Source organism: Colossoma macropomum, unplaced genomic scaffold, assembly GCF_904425465.1.
Source record: "Colossoma macropomum unplaced genomic scaffold, Colossoma_macropomum, whole genome shotgun sequence".
Lineage (NCBI taxonomy): Eukaryota > Metazoa > Chordata > Actinopteri > Characiformes > Serrasalmidae > Colossoma > Colossoma macropomum.
This window is the reverse complement of record NW_023494796.1, coordinates 33,458,426-33,479,477: the sequence shown is the minus strand read 5'-3', so window position 1 is coordinate 33,479,477 and position 21,052 is coordinate 33,458,426. Positions and strand designations below refer to the sequence as shown.

The window sequence follows — 21,052 nt, the reverse complement described above, 5'->3', positions numbered from 1 at the left end:
CCACTTATTAAATTCAGTCCTTTGGTCACACTACTGATTTTTTGCTAAATATAAAAAAAAAATTGAATAAAAACATGAAAATATGTACTCAAAACAATTCAGTTGGCTACTGTTAGATGTAAAACTGCACAAAAATTCACTTTTCCTAATCATACCTTCATTGTTAGAAATGAATGAGTTAAAATTAGGGATGTAATAATTCTCCAAATTCATATTTCATAATGAAAGTCCCTATAAATCTGCCTTATGTTAATATATTGATGTTTCCTTTTTCAGTTTAACATTATAAATATACAACGCTTCAAAAAACTGTGCTAGCCACGAGCTAATACATTAGCCTCGGGCTAACATACACTTATGAGGAGTGTGCTTTTCTTTAGCTCTTGATTGTAAAGTGGAAGAGTCTTTTTCAGTTACTAAATTCTTATTATGCTTAATGCAATATAATCAGTTTTTAAACAAATACATTATTTCGCTCCAGCCTGTTGAATGTGTCACTCAGTATCTATATTACAAAAACATACCATAACACTTTATGATTTATATATAAAGTGGATGATAAAGCTGCACTATGTAGGTTTTGGGGATTTGGAGACCTCTCTGGTGGAAATGTGTAACTGCACACAATGCACAGAAGAAAATGTTGAGACAATGAATTTATAACGAGCTCTTCTGCAGCTCAATTTCAATATATATGGAGTGGGAAGTGACTGGTGATTGATTGCAGCAGATAAGTCTTCCTCAGTGACTTTTATTAGTACAGCAGAGCTGATATCCATGTTTACCTGTGCGTCAGTCAAAACTAGGACACTCAAATGTTGTGATGCCAAATCCAATGGCTGATAATAGTGACATTTTCCCTTTACTGGCTAAAAATATATATATTAGCCACTGACATATACCACAGACCTCTATTCATCATTAGCAGCACTGGTGTCCTGGGTGACGCCTGCCTTTAAACAAACCCAAGACAGACCTCGAAAGGCTGCCCATGAAGCAGCAACACACAGAGACAAGTCATTAGCCGCCTCTGCTCTCCAAACTCCGTCTAACTGATCCTGACATCAATACTATTTTCAGGCCAGGCCGTTCAAAGATGAGCAATATAACAGGACCGCGATGCCAGATGAGAGAAACACGGAGCCGCCTACTGCCATCGGCCGCGGCGGGGAAAGGATCATTTCATTTTCATACAGATGAGCTTCTATAGACGCACCTAATCAATCGAAAACAGATCAGTTTAGAGGATGTGTGTGTGTGTGTGTTTGTTTTTGTACATTTCCAGGACAATGTAGGAATGTCCTGACTTTGTAGAGAACCCAGAGAAACATAAGGGCGACCTACTTTATCAGGATCAGCACAATGGTTGAGACTTTTTAATAAAATCTACATGTTTCATTTTTGATAACTGACATTATTATTATATATAGGTTATATTTTATTGCAATAAATTGTGTTATCATATATCGAGGACACTGTCAGTACTGGCCAACAGCATGCTGCAATAAAAAGAGAGCAAAATTATTACTATTTAATTGGACTGAGTGCAGTGCAGTATGTGCAATGTTGAATAATAATCAATAATTTTGTCTGCGCGTCAAAATATTGTGTATTTTAAAAATTTTTGCAAATTTTGTGACATTTCTTTTTTCCCTTATTGCCCACCCCTAATACAGATACAGTACTGTTTAAACATCACTCATTTATTTAGCTTCCAGTCAAAATGGCCTCAAATACTATCCATTTTAGGAAATATTCCTGAAGAGAACACAGAATAAAATCCACCTGCATAAGGAAAGAAAAAAATAAGACAAAACAAAAATACTGTTCAAAAAATGATAAGAAGCTACAGAGAAAATGTGTCTCCTTACAACCACCTGGAAGACCTGGTTGACCCCAAAACTGCCCCCATCAGATAAACAGCACTTAAAGCTTTCATCTCTGAGAGAGAGGAGAAAATCAAGCTGCTTCAGATCTGAAAACATCCACAGGTGTTTCTGTCCATCCTTCCACTGTGAGAAGACGACTCAGCGCTGTGGGTCTGAAAGGATGTGTAGCTGATCAAGAAGAACCTCACTGAGAAAAGGAGACGGACACATCAAACAAAGAAGCTGAACGATGGACTGACCTCCCCAGAGTCCAGACCTCAACACCACTGAATGTGTTTGATTACTTCAGAAAATCATCAACCAGCTTCTAAGACTGAACTTTGGAGGTGTGTCTGCAGATTCTTTGAGGAGCTGAAAGGGAGTCTCCTGAAAAGAATGGAAGCTGGAATAAAGAGTTTTTGTGACGACACCTGTGGTAAAAAGCGCTATATAAATAAACTCTGACTTGACTTGATTATCAATAACGTTCTGGCTCAAATTGATCCGATGTGTTTTTAACCATCCTGAACTGGGAAAATCTGCCTATATGTTTCAGAACACCAGCCAGCTGAACTCTCTACAGGAAGCACTAAAGCTCAGCTCGCTGGGCCACTCAGTCATTTAAACTTCTACTCTCTGACCACCTCCACTCAGCCTGACACTGTTTTACCTGATTTTCACATCTGATTATTGTCTTATTTTCATTATTTCAGTTATTTTATTGTTTCATATTCAAATTCTTGTTTTAATATCACTATTTTATTATTATTTGTCAGTTTACTTAATTTTAGTTAACTTTTATTTGATCTTCTTTTGATTTTATTAACTTTTACATTTTAGTTATGCTTTAATTTTTGTTTTATATTTTCCACTGTCTTTAATTATTATGTAGGTTGTATTTATGTATTTACTATTCTTTCCTGATTTGAGTCATTTTTATTTTTAAATTTAGTTTTATTATTTTGTATGTTTTCACACATTACCAATCCATTTTCTTCTGTATCAACTCAGCAACAGTGTAAATGAGGGTCACCCTCAATGTTCTAGGTTAAATAAAGTTTGATTGATTGAAAGTAGTTACATAAGTATATATATTTTTCTTTATAAACATTATCTTTAGCTCAATATTGTTATATAATCAAGTTGTTCCACCCATCACAGTTCATGATTTCTGTATAGGCAAAAACTAAACATTCAGCACATTTGTTTTATTTATTCTTATATAAACTTTTCAAGATTTCTTGTCATTTTCTGTCGTGGGCCATGTTGATTAATACAAACAAAACATTTGTTCTATTCTGAGTCAAACAGACCCTTTTAATTCAGAGCACACTGAATGAGTCGTCCAGCAGGAACAGTTTCATCAAAAATGATTACAAATATTTTTCCTGTAAGAAGGAAAAAACAATGGGCCTCGTTCTCCAGTACCTTCCTAAGTTTGTCCTTAAGTGTGTTCTTGAGAAAGATCCTAAGAAAAAGTCTCCGTCAGATTCATGACGTGTTCTTAAAGCGCAGAACTGTTCTCACCTCTGTGCTCTTGAGTGTGTGTAGATTCTGTTCTTACCTGAGAACAAATCCCACATCAGAGAACATTGGTGAGAATCTTGCGTAAGTGAATTTAAGAAGAAATTTCTTCTTAAGAACGGTTGGTGAATGAGGCCCAATGTTAACTTGTAATATAAGTTAACGTAAAAAGATTTTTTTATTAGTCAGGTCATCATGAAATTTTAACACGACACAAAGGGTGACTTTAGTTTGTCAAATCATGTTAAAATGGCAAAAATGGAGATAAAAGGTTTTTGCCTGTCAGCGATGATGACAAAGACCCATCTCACTCGTTTCTCCTCACTTCGCTCACGCTGCTGTGTTCAGTTGCGCTTCGCTGTGTTCAGTTCAGGCTGAGAGTGTTGGATCAGAATATTAGGACCACACCCAGACAGCTCTCATATAGGTCTGATAAGGTCTGATAAGTTTTCTTTCGGGAAATGTGCTTCGCGTCTGTTTCACATTTACAACACAGTGTAAAGTCCTGTGTACTACTTTTCATAAAATCATCATCATCATCATCATCGTTAACCGCTTAGTTCAGATAGGGTCGCGGTAGCAGTTGGGAGAGCAGAGAATCCCAGCCGACCCTGTCCCCCGCAACTTCCTCCAGCTCATTCCCGGGGACCCCAAGCCGCTCCCAGGCCAACCTGGAGATATAATCCCTCCAGCCGGTCCTAGGACGACCCCGGGGTCTTGTCCCGGTAGTCCGTGCCTGGTACACCCCCACCAGGAGGCGTCTAGGGGGCATCCGGATCAGATGCCCGAACCACCTCAGCTGGCTCCTTTCAATGTGGAGGAGTAGCGGCTCTACTCCGAGCTCCTCCCGGATGGCCGAGCTCCTCACCCTATCAAATAGAGTGTAGCCAGCCACCCTGCAAAGAAAGCTCATTTCCGCTGCTTGTATTCGCGATCTCGTTCTTTCGGTCATTACCCACAGCTCATGACCACAGGTGAGGGTCGGGATGTAGACCGACCGGTAAACAGAGAGCTTCGCCTTATGGCTCAGCTCCCTCTTCACCACTACAGTCCGGTACAGTGACCGCATTACTGCTGCCGTCTGTCCCAGCCCTCTTCCCATCACTCGTGAACAAGACCCCGAGATACTTAAACTCCTCCACCACCTCCTCCACCTTCTCCATCATAAAATATAAAAAATATTTTAAACAGGCACCGAAATGAAAAATGTAACCACCACTACATCCACTACTCCTACAGTAGTGCTGCAGTATTCTCTGGAGCAAGATTTTCTAGTTTAAAGATTAGGAAAACCCTTTTCTTCAAACGCTGTGTTTACACGCAAAGATTTTTGCCAATCCGATTGATTACATTCCGATTATAGATTCAGACTGAGGTGTTTATGTGGCCACTGTCCTGAATAATCTGATGAAAATCTGTTTACATGCTCACTACAAGTAATCAGATTCAAACTTACATGCATGTGTAGAGAACCGCTTACTGTCGACGTTACCATGACAACCAGCATCACGTGAGTCCAGTCAGAGTGAGATGAGCAGCAGTGAGCAGTGCTTGTGTTTTTAACTGCTTTAAATTGATGTCAGACTCAGCAAAACATCCTTCACATGTCCTTATTAAAGAAGGCCGAGAGGAAGACGTCGTGTTCTGAGACACATAAGCTGGACGTCCGTCCCACCGCCGTCTTTTAAAGATCAGAGCATAAACTTCGTCTCCTCTGCAGACCAGTTTCTGCTCCGCCATGTTGAACGGTATAAACTTTCACTATGACGCGACGAACATGATCAGAACGGACTTAAACTTTCCGATAGGGAATGTAATCAGATACAGGCGTTTACACGGATATTATTCTTCTATTTAACGGATTATTTACAGGATTACCCACCTCGATCAGTCAGATAGAAACTGTATTTAGAATGGCCTCAATCAGACTAGACTATTCCGACTGAGGTGGTTACATGGACGTATTCTATTCCCATTGATCTATTAGGCGGATTATTAACGGATTATTAGGCTGCATGTAAACATGGCTAAGTTGGGAGGAACTTTTAAGAACTGCTGCTCCTAGTGGTGTAAATCTCATGAGTTAAAAGACCTTTGAAATTATACAGCTGTTGAAATTACTCAACCTACTAAAAAAAAAAACACCAGCACTCACTCCTCTATTCCATTCTCACTGCAGGCAACGCACATCTATAATAAATATGACATGCAGGCCCCACAGAAACACTGTACAGGAATACTGGACAACACACAGAGCTACAACCTGTTACCTCTCGGCATTAAGACGTTCCACTGCTAGAGGTACAAACGAGTGCTTATAGAGCCCTAAATCCTCAACGTGAGGGTAAGAGACACATCTCAGGTCCATCTCTGCCTCTCTAATTACCGACTGCTCACAGACTGTCTGCAGACATGGGTGACTCTGCATTAGTTCCTGCTTGTTAGCTGGTGGATGCAGAGGCAAGCTGAATCATAACTGTGGTGACTGTGTTCAGATCATCATTACAACAGTGAGAACGAATTGACTCATCAGATGAGAAGGACAACAAGCTAAATGCTGCAGTTAGGACGGTAGCAGCTACCTAGACAGTGGCTAACTAGACACCTCACTGCAGTCTGGACTTTTTCTTCTGGTGTACAAAATACAGAATCTCTGTTTTCTTTACTATTTTGTTTGTCCATCTATGTAACGTTTGCTTGGTTGTATATATTAGTCTACAGATCAGTGGATAGCAGTCAGGACTGCCTTTGGTTCTGATGAGAGGACTGATGAAAATGATATGACATTGTGAAGTCTGTCAAACAGATGAAGCAGAGGGATTTAATGCTGCACTACAGAATAAGCCTTACGAGTCTTGGGCTATTATGGCCAGTTTTAAATACTTTTGATTTTGATTTTTATATTAAATTTAAAATGTAAAACCATGCCTATGCTTAGTATTTTTTTTTTCAGCACATCACCTATATGACCTGACAATAAGTTTTCCATTTTGCACACTGTATCAACATACTGGTCCCAATTTTTGACATTTTTCTGTTATTTCATATGACAAAAATAGTAAAGATATTAAGACAACTGTTAAATGTATTGTCAGACCCATCCCATTTTTACTTTTATGCATAAATGAATTTTTATTAAATTAATATGATATTTACTTGCTCTTTCAACATCAAACAAAAACTAGCATAGAGCTTCAAGCCAGCACTTTCAATGGTAGTTAATGGCAATGCTTAACGTGACTTGCCGTGACGTCTTGAACCAGCTGTGTGATTTGATGCCGGCATGATTGGCAAATCATGAGGGTTAATATATAACGCAAAACAAAACAGTCCAATCAGAACAAGCCATGTCAGTACTGTAACTCATTCTTTTATCATAGAGTAGCAGTAATTCGCTGCTGTTGGAACAAAACCTCGTATCTTCAAATCGGTAACTTTACAGGAGAAGGAAAAAACTTACTTTACTTTTAATGTAAGTTAATGGAACCAGACTTTTTTCCAAGTCATTTTGGGTCATTTCTTTTGGTCCATTCATGTAAAGAGCAAAAGGCATTTTCAAATTATGTCAAAAACTGAAATTTGAGATTTTTGTTCAGACAACAGTGAATTACTTATTACTTATTATTAATGCAAAATTAAATATTATCATGCAGTATGATAGTGTGATTTATCTGAATAGACCACTATACTACTGAGTTCAGTGCTGCCCAGCACTAACCGAAGGGAAAAGTGAAAGAAAGCTCACATGTTCATCTGGGCTGCACGCTTGTTCTTGCTGACAGGCGTGAGCTGCGCAGTACTGGTCGAGTTCTGCGTCACAGTTGGATCCGGTGAAGCCCTCTGGGCACGTGCAGACGTACGTCTCTCCGTTTTCTTCACACTCGCCTCCATTTCTACATGGGTTGGAACCGCAGGGGCTCTTCTCTCCCGCGCAGAAAGTACCTGTAAACAAAGACATAAACATTAACACCAAACACGCTTCGCCTCTTTTTGACTAAACAAGCATAAAGAAGCAAAGCGAGAGAGATTTCTGCTTTAAACCTGCAAAGGGTTGGCCACCACTCGCAGTTCCTGCAGTTTTATGATAAACGCCACCGCAGCGCAAAAGCCAGCACTTTCATGTGTGAAGTTAATGAATGGTTCATTTTTTCTGTTTTTGTAGAAAGTGTCTATTTTGGGTTGAGAGGTTATGATGAAAGGCAGAGTCGGAGTTGGTGTGATGTTGCCATCAAAAGCAATGACTTTCAAACAAATAAAAACACTCGCAGGGGAAATAAGCGCAGCAAACAATCAAAAAGGAGCTGTTTCGCAGCCGGTACGAGGCGTTTTCATGTGGGCGGATATCAAAACAAGAAAGTCTCGCTTGAAAAGCCATCCATGTTCCTCCAGTTCTTGCAAGTTTACAGACTGATACATACATGGAGAACCGCCAAAGTCAATTCATGACAAAAACGCCGGTGGGTGATGGTAATTATTCATAATGAAAAGCACTTTTACTCGCCAGTAACATTCAGTCAACATTCTGTCCCTCTGGCTGCACATTCTTCTCCTGGGAATTCTTTGGACAACCCAAATTCCCAGCAGCGTTCAGTCTAATGGCCTAGCGTGACCTTCACGCAAGTCATCTCCTCAGGAACGTCGTGAGGAAAAGAACAAACGAAGGCGTCATCGTGGAGAAATCTCAGAAGAAACAAAAAAAAACAGCAAACTGTGCTGCGTTCCTTTTCTGTATGCCGTAGCTTTTAAATATAAATAAGTGTATTAGCTCTGGTTCTAATAAACGGGTACGGCATCTCCAAGTCTCTTTGTTCATGTATAATCATCTCCCATCCATTGCGTGGCTGGCAATAAAAGGCACGACAGGCCCTTTAATCAATAACTGAGCTCAAGTTTAAGACGACCTCGGCAGTGGCAGGTAGCCAAGCCATCCTCAGCCTCGTCTGTGTGTTCCTGAATGAAGATGAGTGGTCAAGCCTCAGAACATCGCTGATGGCTGACGGCTGACTTCGAGAATAAAATGTACTGAGACGCTCGGAGTGGCGTCCCACAGCTCTTCTTTGGCCTCATGAAAAATGAGCACATAAAAATTTGAGTAGATTCACCCTCCCTCACCTCAAAAACGGTAAAATTTATTGCTGGTGCTGCTTTTGGATTTTAAAAGGGCTTTTACTATTGATCATATCAGTAATCGAGTGATACACTAATTATTTCAGTGACTGATCGAGTAATCAGAGTTTTAAAAAGCTCAAACAATTAAAGAGAGACTTAACTGGGCAAAAACTGGGCACAGCCTTTCAAAGATTGGTAAGATGGTAGAAGATGAGCCTTTAAAACTATTTACTAGTATAAAATATGTACCAAAAATATACAAAAAATACACTCTTAAAAAAATGGTTTTTCAAAGGTTCTTTAGTAAAAACAATGGTTCAATACAGAACCATGAACACTCAAATAACCATCTGCAGGCATAATTGTTTTTTTGCTGAAATGGTTCTTCAGATCAATGGAGAATGTGTTGTATAGGGTTCTGTATGGCACTAAAAAGGGTTCTGCTATCATCACAAGCTTGACATCGTAACAATAGCTGAACCCTTTTTTGGTGCTATATAGAACAGTCTTAAAAGATTGCTTTGATATTCAGTTGGTTTGTTTGTGGCACTTCCATGCTTAAAACGTTCTTTGCATGGTGAAATGTTTGTTCAGATTGATGGAGAATGGGTTGTGTTCTGTAGAGAACCTTTTTCAACAGTTCTATATAGCACCAAAAGGGGTTCTGCTATTGTTACGATGTCAAGCTATATATAAATATAAACCATATACAAAACATTCTCCATCAGTCTGAAAATGCCTCTATATAGAACCCCTGGTTCTAAACAGAACCACTGCCTTCACTAAAGAACCCTTGAAGACCCAACTTTTTTTTTTAAGAGTGTACAAACAATCAAAGCACTCTGGATGACTTCCTTTACCACTGTTCACGGTTCCACATAGAAACCACTGTCTTTATTGGAGAACCCTTGAAGAACCATCTTTTTTAGGTTGTGGTATTGAAAGATTATCTCGAAACTTCGACATTCTGCCAATACATGATAAGTATCCTAATATTGACTTTTGAGGTTTGATAAATCGAAAAATATTATGGACAAATATAAATTTATTGATTATCAAGTTTTAAGTTTCACATTTTGCACTACAGTCAATCAAATTTAACGGGCCTCTTTGTAATGAAACATTGCATTAGCTCAGTGTTCTTAAAGTACTGACAATGTCCCGATATCCCCTGAAAAGCTTGTAGGTGACATAATTTCTCACAATAATGGTAAATATCATCATATTGCCCCATTTAATCCAGTAATCCAGGCAGTTCTACTGCAGGTAAAGTCACACAATGACAGTAAAATGGCTGACAATGGCTGAAACGTATTGGGGACTAATTTGCATGATCTAATTTGCTAGCTTCATCAGATTTCATTCATTATTTGCAAGGTTAGAGCTTTGGGCCGAATCGTTCCTTTAATTCTTGTCATCCTGGGACCTCAAAGACGAAACCACACGACCTGACAGCGGAGACTTCAGCCGAAGATCACTCTAATAGTCAAACACCGTAAGGCAACTCGGTGGTTTTTGCTCTCCGCTGGTTAAATTTAGACATGACTGCGCAAAGCCAAAGGTTCAAGGTGAGCGCGATTTGATTTTATTCCCTGGCGGTGCTTTGGTTTTCTGTGTTCTTCTGACAACACCAACTCATTTATCTTTCCTGTAAGTCCTTTTTTTCCCTCCCTTAGCATATTCCTGTACGCTAAACCCCCAGATAATACAAAGTCTCTTGTCTATGAAGCGCCGAGCAGATTCGGAGGAAACGTCTCGCTGGGAACCGATCTAGGTGGACGTCTTTTGCTGTTGTTTTCTTGGGGATTCGCAGCGGGATGCCGAACTTCTACAAAGGTTAAAGCCACTTGACATTTCTGTCACTTTTTCAGAGAAATCACTTCCGATAGGTGTGCTGGCCCCTCCTCTGTCCTCTCAGCTTTACAAGAAAAACATACATACTTTCTTTAGTCAAGGCAGTGGTTCTATTTAGAACCATGAGGTTTATACAGAACGATTTGCATCCTTAACCCTCCTGTTATCTTCAAACTTACTAACATCATTTATCCTTGTGGTCAGTTTGACCCCAGCAATTTAAACTTCAGAGAAATATCAGAGTTCTGGTGGGAATTCTGTTCTCCCTTCCCCATGTGGTGTGAACTATGAGTGGTTCTCACACTACTACAGGTGTGATTATGTTATTTATGTTGTGTTAGGTTAGGTGTGTTACAGGTGTGCTTATGTTAGGTTAGGAGTGTTACAGGTGTGCTTATGTTAGGTTAGGCATGTTACAGGTGTGGATATGTTAGGTTAGGCATGTTACAGGTGTGGTTGTGTTAGGTTAGGCATGTTACAAGTGTGCTTATGTTAGGTTAGGCATGTTACAGGTGTGGATATGTTAGGTTAGGCATGTTACAGGTGTGGTTGTGTTAGGTTAGGCATGTTACAGGTGTGGATATGTTAGGTTAGGCATGTTACAGGTGTGGTTGTGTTAGGTTAGGCATGTTACAAGTGTGGTTATGTTAGGTTAGGCATGTTACAGGTGTGGTTATGTTAGGTTAGGCATGTTACAAGTGTGGTTATGTTAGGTTAGGCATGTTACAAGTGTGGTTATGTTAGGTTAGGCGTGTTACAGGTGTGGATATGTTAGGTTAGGCATGTTACAGGTGTGGTTGTGTTAGGTTAGGCATGTTACAAGTGTGGTTATGTTAGGTTAGGCATGTTACAGGTGTGGTTATGTTAGGTTAGGCATGTTACAGGTGTGGTTATGTTAGGTTAGGCGTGTTACAAGTGTGGTTATGTTAGGTTAGGCGTGTTACAGGTGTGGTTATGTTAGGTTAGGCGTGTTACAGGTGTGGATATGTTAGGTTAGGCGTGTTACAGGTGTGGTTATGTTAGGTTAGGCATGTTACAGGTGTGGTTATGTTAGGTTAGGAGTGTTACAGGTGTGGTTATGTTAGGTTAGGCGTGTTACAGTTGTGGTTACGTTAGGTTAGGCATGTTACAGGTGTGGTTACGTTAGGTTAGGCATGTTACAGGTGTGGTTACGTTAGGTTAGGCGTGTTACAGGTGTGGTTACGTTAGGTTAGGCGTGTTACAGGTGTGGTTACGTTAGGTTAGGCGTGTTGCAGGTGTGGTTACGTTAGGTTAGGCGTGTTACAGGTGTGGTTACGTTAGGTTAGGCGTGTTACAGGTGTGGTTATGTTAGGCGTGTTACAGGTGTGGCTGTGTTAGGTTAGGCATGTTACAGGTGTGGTTGTGTTAGGTTAGGTGTGTTACAGGTGTGGTTGTGTTAGGTTAGGTGTGTTACAGGTGTGGTTATGTTAGGTTAGGCGTGTTACAGGTGTGGTTATGTTAGGTTAGGCATGTTACAGGTGTGCTTATGTTAGGTTAGGTGTGTTACAGGTGTGGTTATGTTAGGTTAGGCATGTTACAGGTGTGGTTATGTTAGGTTAGGCATGTTACAGGTGTGGTTATGTTAGGTTAGGTGTGTTACAGGTGTGGTTATATTAGGTTAGGTGTGTTACAGGTGTGGTTAGGTTGGGTGTGTTACAGATGTGGTTATATTAGGTTAGGTGTGTTACAGATGTGGTTATTTTAGGTTAGGTGTGTTACAGGTGTGGATATGTTAGGTTAGGTGTGTTACAGGTGTGGTTATGTTAGGTTAGGTGTGTTTCAGGTGTGGATATGTCAGGTTAGGTGTGTTACAGGTGTGATTATGTTAGGTTAGGTGTGTTACAGGTGTGGATATGTTAGGTTAGGCATGTTACAGGTGTGGTTATGTTAGGTTAGGTGTGTTACAGGTGTGGTTATGTTAGGTTAGGTGTGTTACAGGAGTGGTTGTGTTAGGTTAGGTATGTTACAGGTGTGGTTATGTTAGGTTAGACGTGTTACAGGTGTGGTTATGTTAGGTTAGGTGTGTTACAGGTGTGGTTGTGTTAGGTTAGGTGTGTTACAGGTGTGGTTATGTTAGGTGTGTTACAGGTGTGGTTGTGTTAGGTTAGGTGTGTTACAGGTGTGGTTATGTCAGGTTAAGTGTATTACAGGTGTGGTTATATTAGGTTAGGTGTGTTACAGGTGTGGTTAGGTTGGGTGTGTTACAGGTGTGGTTGTGTTAGGTTAGGTGTGTTACAGGTGTGGTTAGGTTGGGTGTGTTACAGGTGTGGTTGTGTTAGGTTAGGTGTATTACAGGTGTGGTCATGTTAGGTTAGGTGTGTTACAGGTGTGGTTATGTCAGGTTAGGTGTGTTTCAGATGTGGTTATTTTAGGTTAGGAGTGTTACAGGTGTGGTTATGTTAGGTTAGGTATGTTACAGGTGTGGTTATGTTAGGTTAGACACGTTACAGGTGTGGTTATGTTAGGTTAGGTGTGTTACAGGTGTGGTTGTGTTAGGTTAGGTGTGTTACAGGTGTGGTTGTGTTAGGTTAGGTGTGTTACAGGTGTGGTTATGTTAGGTTAGGTATGTTACAGGTGTGGTTATGTTAGGTTAGACACGTTACAGGTGTGGTTATGTTAGGTTAGGTGTGTTACAGGTGTGGTTGTGTTAGGTTAGGTGTGTTACAGGTGTGGTTGTGTTAGGTTAGGTGTGTTACAGGTGTGGTTATGTTAGGTTAGGTGTGTTACAGGAGTGGTTATGTTAGGTTAGGTGTGTTACAGGAGTGGTTATGTTAGGTTAGGTGTGTTACAGGTGTGGTTATGTTAGGTTAGGAGTGTTACAGGTGTGGTTATGTTAGGTTAGGCGTGTTACAGGTGTGGTTATGTTAGGTTAGGCGTGTTACAGGTGTGGTTATGTTAGGTTAGGTGTGTTACAGGTGTGGTTATGTTAGGTTAGGCGTGTTACAGGTGTGGTTATGTTAGGTTAGGTGTGTTACAGGTGTGGATATGTTATGTTACGTGTGTTACATGTACAGTTATTTTAGGTTAGGGCCCAAAAACAGAGGAATTGTGTTTGAGTATAGTAAAACTGAATGTTATAGTGACCTCAATATCACCTAAGCAAAATGTGGGTAAAATGTAGATTTTTCTACATAGTTTTATACAGCTAAAACAGCCTGGTGTCAAACTGACCGCAAAGAACAATGATGTGTACAGCACATTAAAAACACATCATCAAGTTGATTTTATGTGTACCCATCTTTCCCCATTATGGTAACAGCAATTAAATATGAAGGAAAATTGATGTCAATCATGTATTCAAAGACATTTAGAGGGTTATTTTTAAAAATCCCAAGTTTCAGACTATTAGCCTGTTTTTAGACTCATTTAGCCTACTTTTACAGGCTGATGTAAAGTGAACTGCTTCTATCAAAAGCTTAATAGTTAAAGAAAAATATCGAATCAGTATCGGTATCAGTATCGGTATCAGGCAGTACTAAAGGTTATCGGTATCGCCAAAGTGCTATTGTGCCATCTCTACTACACATTTTACATACCGATTTTATCGATGCTATTCATAGGTACTGACAAACTGTTATGTGGTGCTAGCTTTCTGTAACAGTATTCAATATGTACAGTCAAAAATTCTGTTCAATTTCAAAGAGAAAATAACGTCTTCAGCAGTTAAATCTGGACTTTTTCTGCTAATTTTGCACGGGCCACATTTTATTATTTTTTCATAATGTGTTAAATTCAGCAAATAAACAGCAATTGTGCATTATAATGTGCAGAAGTGTGTCTCTGTAGAGGATGTGTAACTTATTTACACTTAGAAAAATCAACACGTTATTTGACCAGAGGCACCCAAACTTTCACATCACTTTAAAACATGTAGGATATTGTGAATTATGGAAGTGTTAAAAGTGCAGCAGCACTCACATCCATTCTCATTTTGCCAGCATATTCAATTGAATCCCCACCAGCAGAGGCAGTGACTCGGCCAAACGTAACCACTATGCTGTTTGTAAATCACGAAAAAGAGGAGGTGTGGGAACAGCAAAACAATTAACATCATATCCCATGGGACATCCCTGGGGACGTGGCCTATTAATAATCTAATACCTTGATAAGATCGACCCCGGCAACCGAGCGCGAGCACACGAGAGAGCGCCGAATCAAAAGAAAATCTCATTTGAAGCGTCCCGCAAGTGGGGCCTCATTATTATGTGCGAGCTGGCTGTGGTCTGTGAGGGCAGCCACTAACTTCACAATGATTAATGGGGTGACAGCTAGAGCAAAGTCAGGGAACTGCAAGCCCCGCAGGGGGCCAGAGTACAGCGAAACTGGAGGCCGGTGCTTTAAGGCGTCTCCCAAAAGTGCTCCCATGAATGCAGCTGGCGAGGTGCAGGCGGATCGGCAGGCTGAAACGGAAATATTCCATGTGCTGTATGATCACGCTAAGACACTGTTACAGGGGTAAAGGATAAATGAGTCCTAGAGGAAGGAGCAGTGGTGGGATCTCTTCATGAAAACAATCAGCATCAGACACTGAAAATGCAGTTAGCATTAAAAACTGAGGAACATGAAAGGGAAAATGTTTGAAAACACCTGAAGCAAAGTCTTTTCATGGGAAGTCACGGCCTCAGTGCAGGGAAAAGCATGGAAAAATGACTAGAAGTATGATTATATAGCAGCACTTTGCTTCTCATAAAATAACGTGCCGTCTGGCTTGGATGAAGAATTAAAGAATTGCTAATACAACAAGTGAAACTCAAGTGCGATGTCTCATATTTGTTGCTGTTTATCTGGATTTGCACAGAACCATGATATAACTTTCAGCGAGTCAACAACAAGAAAAGACTTTAAGCCGGAGTTACGCTACACGACTTTTACCCCAATTTTAGCCCTGATTCTCAGTCTGAGTCTGAGCTGGTCGGCTCTAGTCTGCAGATTTTTGGGTCAGTCAGAGTTGACAGGTGGAGAGAGAGTCGAGTCGTGTCTGAGGGGCGCTGACTCAGATTTCTGGCCTCCTGATGGCGTTTCAGACCAGACAGAGTTTATCATACGTCTGATTTTTTTCGACCCGACTCTGAGCGAAATCTAGTGTAAACTGATCAACGACTCAATCTGAGCAGACTCCTGCAACAGCCAATGAGAACAGAGAGCAAAAGAAGAAAATACAGCAAGTAAACAAAGAAAAATGACGAAACGTCTCTCAGGTGTGGAGCGAAGCTTTTTAAATCCATGATTCTCACTTAAACATGTTTACCTGCTGCTTCTTCACTGTTTCAGTGCAAACGGCAGAGAAAACAGCAGCAGCAGCTCACGTTCGTTTATTTGCGTCTCCTAGCAATGTGAGAACGTTAGAGTTCAGTGAGTTCAGTGAGCTCCGTTCAGTTCAACAGCAGCTTAAAAGTTGAGTCGTGTCTGATCCCTAATTATTCAGTGTGGATCCCCAATATTTCAGTCACCCAAAAATATCTATAAAAACCTGTCTGATCATGTAAGACGCCCAGTTTGTTATAATGTGCTAAGACTTTAAAAGTCGTGTAGCGAAACCAAAGCTTTAGCGAGCCAAACTTGCTAGTTAGCGAACTCTTTCTATACTCTGGACGAAGTGATATGTCTGCTTTTCTGCACGTTTCACATACAGCTGAAACACAAGAAATAAGCAGAGGTGGGTAGATTAGCCTAAACTCATACATAAGTAAAAGTACTGATACTTGAGTAAAAGTACCTTCTTAAAATACAACCAGCACAGACAGTATAAATGTATCAGGTCAAAAAAATCTAGAGCATCTTGTATAATTGCAGTGGATCCAGCATCTATCAGCACAGGAACTGACGGTTGTTGGACTCGTTTTGATCCAAAATAAAAATCTCAAGCTCCACAGTCAGAGATATGACCAATCACAAATCAGTACAAATGCTGAACTAATGCAACTTAATGAAGTTAAACCCAGAATTATTAAAATTAGTAACTAAAAATGAACAGCTAAAATGTAACTGAGTACAAAAGTAGACTCCTTTACTCACTAATCCACTTGGGTGGAAGTAAAATGTTATGATTTAGAAAAGTCTAAATCCGTCAGCAGTTTATTCAAGTACATGTAGTGAAAGTAACTAGAAACTACCCGCCTCTGGTTATAAGACTCAAAGGTCTGTGCAGCATCACACTGACAAGCAAAGAGCTAGCTTCTATAGACTGGAAAAGGTCCAGAATTCAGCTTTGCGCCTGGTGAAAACCCAGCTTACGGCCAGCTGGTGAAACAGTTTTAAAGTTACCCAGAAAGTTACGACCTAGGCCAGGGGTCAGCAACCCAAGTGTTGAGATAAGCCATTTTGTCAAGTTTTAAAAAAAATCAAACCTCCTGGGGAGCCACAACACTATGTCCATTTTATTGAAGTAAGGTTTCACCATCTTGGCAGTCAATTTGTCTCAGCATGTGCTGATGTGTTAGTACAGACTCATTTTGCTCTGCTTTAAGCTTTAGCTCAGCTGTAGCTGCTTTTCTCACATCTCTGGCAGGAAACTTTTCCGCGGAAATAAAATAGTGTCTAGTAAAATGTCTCAACGTTCGACTTTTTACGGGGCTGAAGTCGCTTCTCGTTCGTCAGTTTCTTGTTCAAATTCTCCAGTTCCACCTTAAATGGTGTCTGAGGCACCCGAATGTAGCATGCAGCTAGCAAATTCTTTCACCTTTTAAGGTGGAAAGGGAAAATTCAAACAAGAAGCTGGTGAATGAGAAGCTGCCTTAAGCTTAGCTACTAGCTAGGCGAGACTGTTGTCTGTGTTGCTATGGTAACCAGCAGTCTGTGCTGATCTTCAGGGTTAAAGGGTGAATTAGCAGTTCTACATTAACTCCAGAGTTTAAGACCATTTATTGTTAAACTGTGTTGAACGATCAGCAGAGCTTTATTTTACTGTAAAGGAGGATTATTTTATTTTTACCTATTATTTGATTTTACCCGACCGGGGCGTAAGCTCTGTTGGTGTAACCAGCCCTTGAGGTCTAAGTTCTGTCACTACAATAGTTTACAATGCGCTACAAGTATAAAAAACATGGCTTCTATAGTGAGAAGAAATCACCAAACACACAGACAGAACTCTGAATGATGAGGAGCTACGACTGGGCAAATTGAGCCGAAACAGCAGAAGGCATAATGGATAGTCCATTAACAGAATAATAGTCGATAGATTCATCAATTATAGAAATAACCGTTAGCAGCGGCCCTAGAGGGAAGAGTAGAACAGCTGTAAGACAGAAAAAGCTGAATCTACTTGATCTCCAAAGCACAGACTATAAAAAGAAAACTGCAGTGAAGTCTTGAAATGAATTCAGTGGTAGCACCAAGCCTTTAAACACACACCGATCAATACTAGCATGAGTGCAAATATAAATGTTTGATACGCTTGACCGAAACCGCAGGCCAAACGCCGGCGGAGGCCTGTGTTTACTGAAACATAATTTACACCTTTGATTATACAATCAATAGACCTGCTCTGCATGTAGTGCCCATGGCACTTTTGTAGCACTGGCCTACAGTGGCTACAAAAGGAACCCGTACTGAGAGACGATTATGAAAAGGCCACAATAACAGTCAACAGAATAATGAAGCAATGGGTTACTCTACAAGCATCTGCTCATGATTTCAACAGGAAATACCAGAGCTAACACACATCACAGTGAGAAAAGACCCTGCCTTTACTCCCACCGGATCAGGACCCCCCTGCAGGAATGGCTGGGAGCATGTATTGACATTAGGTTTGCGAGTTTGGACTGTGCCTTTAACACTGTGGTGGTAGTGTGATGGAAGACTGATTGAGGGAACGGAAAACCACCATCAATCTGAAGAACCATTTCATCTAATTAGAACCATTACCCCGTTAAAAAAAAATATGGGAATGGTTCTATTTAGAACAACTGGTCCTATTTAGAAGAAAGATTAGAAACATTTGCATGCTTGAAGCACCTGCATGGTGGAATTGTTCTTCAAATTGTATTTGGCTCTATATAGAACTTGGGCTGGAGATCTGTGTGGCTTCTGCCAGTCACTAAACTATAAGAAATAAAGGTTCTGTTCAGGTACACTTTTCATTCATCAAGGTACAATCAGTGTAAATGTTCCCTCAAAGCTCCAACAGTGGTTTTAAGGTCTGATTGTGAACCTTAAATAAGTTTCTCCAGGTGAAAAGTTCATATTTGTACCTTTTCATAACCGAATGTTTTAAACAGAACAGTAAAATAAAAGCCTGGAGGCGAGACGGGGTGTGTGGAGTCAGTACAGCTTAGAACATATCATTTCAGTGGATTATGGTTCAGTTATGTTCCCTGACTGAAGGTACTGAGATGGAGCCTTGAGGGTTCCACCCCAGTGACAGGAGGGGAACTGACCCAGAGACAGTTTAGTACCTTTATTTCTGGAACTGTAGAAGGCTGGACCTCTAACGTTGGTAGGACTGTCACGGAACTGAGGAGCAGGGAGGAGATGGTGGGTATTGTGAGAACTTTGTCATGGAAAATGGAAGGTTAGGTTGTGGATTTATAGGGTGGGAGATTGGAAGGAGGAGGGGTTTCAGGCATGTTCCTCCTCCCAAATGTCAGTTAGTCCATAACTCAATTCAATATTGTGCTTTAATGGAAATCTCTAAGGGAAACATACTGGTACATCAGTACAGTGACAGGGTTCTAAACTGGTCTGCCCAAAACTGACTTTTACCTTGATTCATCAAAACAAATCATCTGCAACGTGATTGGCCAAGCACACAGTAGACACTGTGATCTGTTAGAGGGCTCATTTGCATATTGAACCTTCAACAATAGCAGCAAAGCAAAGGTCACTATGCTGTTCCCAGTGGTCCACTTAGGCCTATTTTTATCATTGTATCATAAACATTTGGTTGTTGCTAAAGTTACTGTTACTGCAGCTGTTTACCACAGCATGTCGGAGTTGACATTAAATAATGAATATGAGGTCAAAGTGCAGATGTTCAGCTTTAATTTGAACATTGTAGGAATTACAATCACTCTCACATAAAGGCCGCTTGCATTTAAAGGTTCAAAAGTAATTAGACAATGTGCTGCTCAGCTGTTTCAGGGCCAGGTGTGCGTTATTCCCACATTATTTCACTCGTAAAAGGTTGATTTCAGGTGTGCAGTTTGCATTTGGAATCTGTTGCGGTAACTTCACTGCCAGAAATGCAAGTCATTATCAAAACAAACCCATCAGAAAGAGAGCAATACATCTGTATGGATATTTAAGGACTTGACTGTATGTAAATGACCTCTGATCTGATTGGCTGACCTTTGTCTTTGTCTGCCTCATTAATAAAGCATACCAGGTTAAAAACACTCATAACTTCAGCATGGATGGGCGGAGCTAAACCGCTGTAGGCTATACAGATAGGTGATGGATTGGGGAATGATTCTTATGCTTATAGGCCTACATTATTTTGACCACATGCTTTTGCTTAATTTTATATACCTTTTAACAGAAATAACTGCCTGTGTGTCTCTTTGTTGAGGGTCTGATGTTGTTCTACTTCTTCCTTGATCGGGTGCCCACTGCTCGCCAGCCTTCTGGACCTGTCTGGCCACCATGGATAACGCTGTGCAAAACCTCCTGATGACTCTGCTGCATTTTTTCAACCATAAACATCGCCCCGCTTTTCTCCGTTTTCCGTATCTTATACTGATGGACTGGTTTGCTGTCTGGTGTGTTTGCTGAGGATGGGTTCCCCTTTAGAGTCCTGGTTCCTCTCAAGGTTTCTTCCTCTTGCTCTTAGGGAGTTTTTCCTTGCCACTGTCGCCATTGGTGACGCTCATGGGGGCTCGGACCCAGATTTTTCTGTAAAGCAGCTTTGTGACAACACCTGCTGTAAAAAGCGCTATATAAATAAACTTTGACTTGGCTTGACATGCTTTAGAACAAAAATGTATGCATCCTATATCACACTCGTATTCCCACAAAGTGAAGTAAAACCTGGTTTGCTATGACATGAGTCCTTAATAACAAAAATATCTTCGGCATGAAAACAACTCACTTGCAAGCAACATCTAGGAAAGCGACAACAGACCTCAGTTTGTGAAGACTAGGGCTACACAGTACATCATTTCTTAACTGATATCGCAATGCTGGCCTTTGCAATACTGATATTGCAGATGGAAATAAACCCTCTAAATGTTTTATTCACTAATAAACACTTTTATTCACTATGAACTAAATGTTTCGAAAGTGTTTCATTTCAAGCCTTTAACATGATCCAATGAACGCAAATCACTGAGTGCATTTACATGCACCCTTTAATCAGATCATAATCAGATTTCTGCAGTTATCTAATTATTCAAATGGTCATGTAAACAGCACACTCTGATTTCTCAGATGAGAGTAAGGTCTTGAAATCTGATTAAGCTCAGCTCCCTCTTCACCACTGCAGTCCACTACAGTGACCGCATTACTGCTGCCACCTGACCCAGCCTACAGCCGATCTCACCATCGCTCTTCCCATCACTTGTGAACAAGACCCTGAGATACTTAAACTCCTCCACCTGGAGCAGGGCCCTCTTTCCTCACCTGAAGTGGCCACGCCATCCTTTTCTGGGCTAATAAGGTGTTTTATTAAAATAATGTTATTTTTTCTAAATAAAAAATTAGGACTTTTATTTTGAAAACTGTGTAAAATTACAAAGTAGTCC

General features: G+C 40.5%; 1 protein-coding gene across 1 annotated transcript in view; it reads right to left on the bottom strand.

The window, feature by feature from the left end:
* The window catches only part of eys (eyes shut homolog), a 433,237-nt gene that overhangs the window by 394,292 nt on the left and 17,893 nt on the right, over positions 1-21,052 (bottom strand). The window contains exon 4 of the mRNA XM_036583442.1: positions 7,138-7,334. Within this exon, the coding sequence (XP_036439335.1) occupies positions 7,138-7,334 (197 nt within the window). The remainder of the gene's footprint in view (positions 1-7,137; positions 7,335-21,052) is intronic.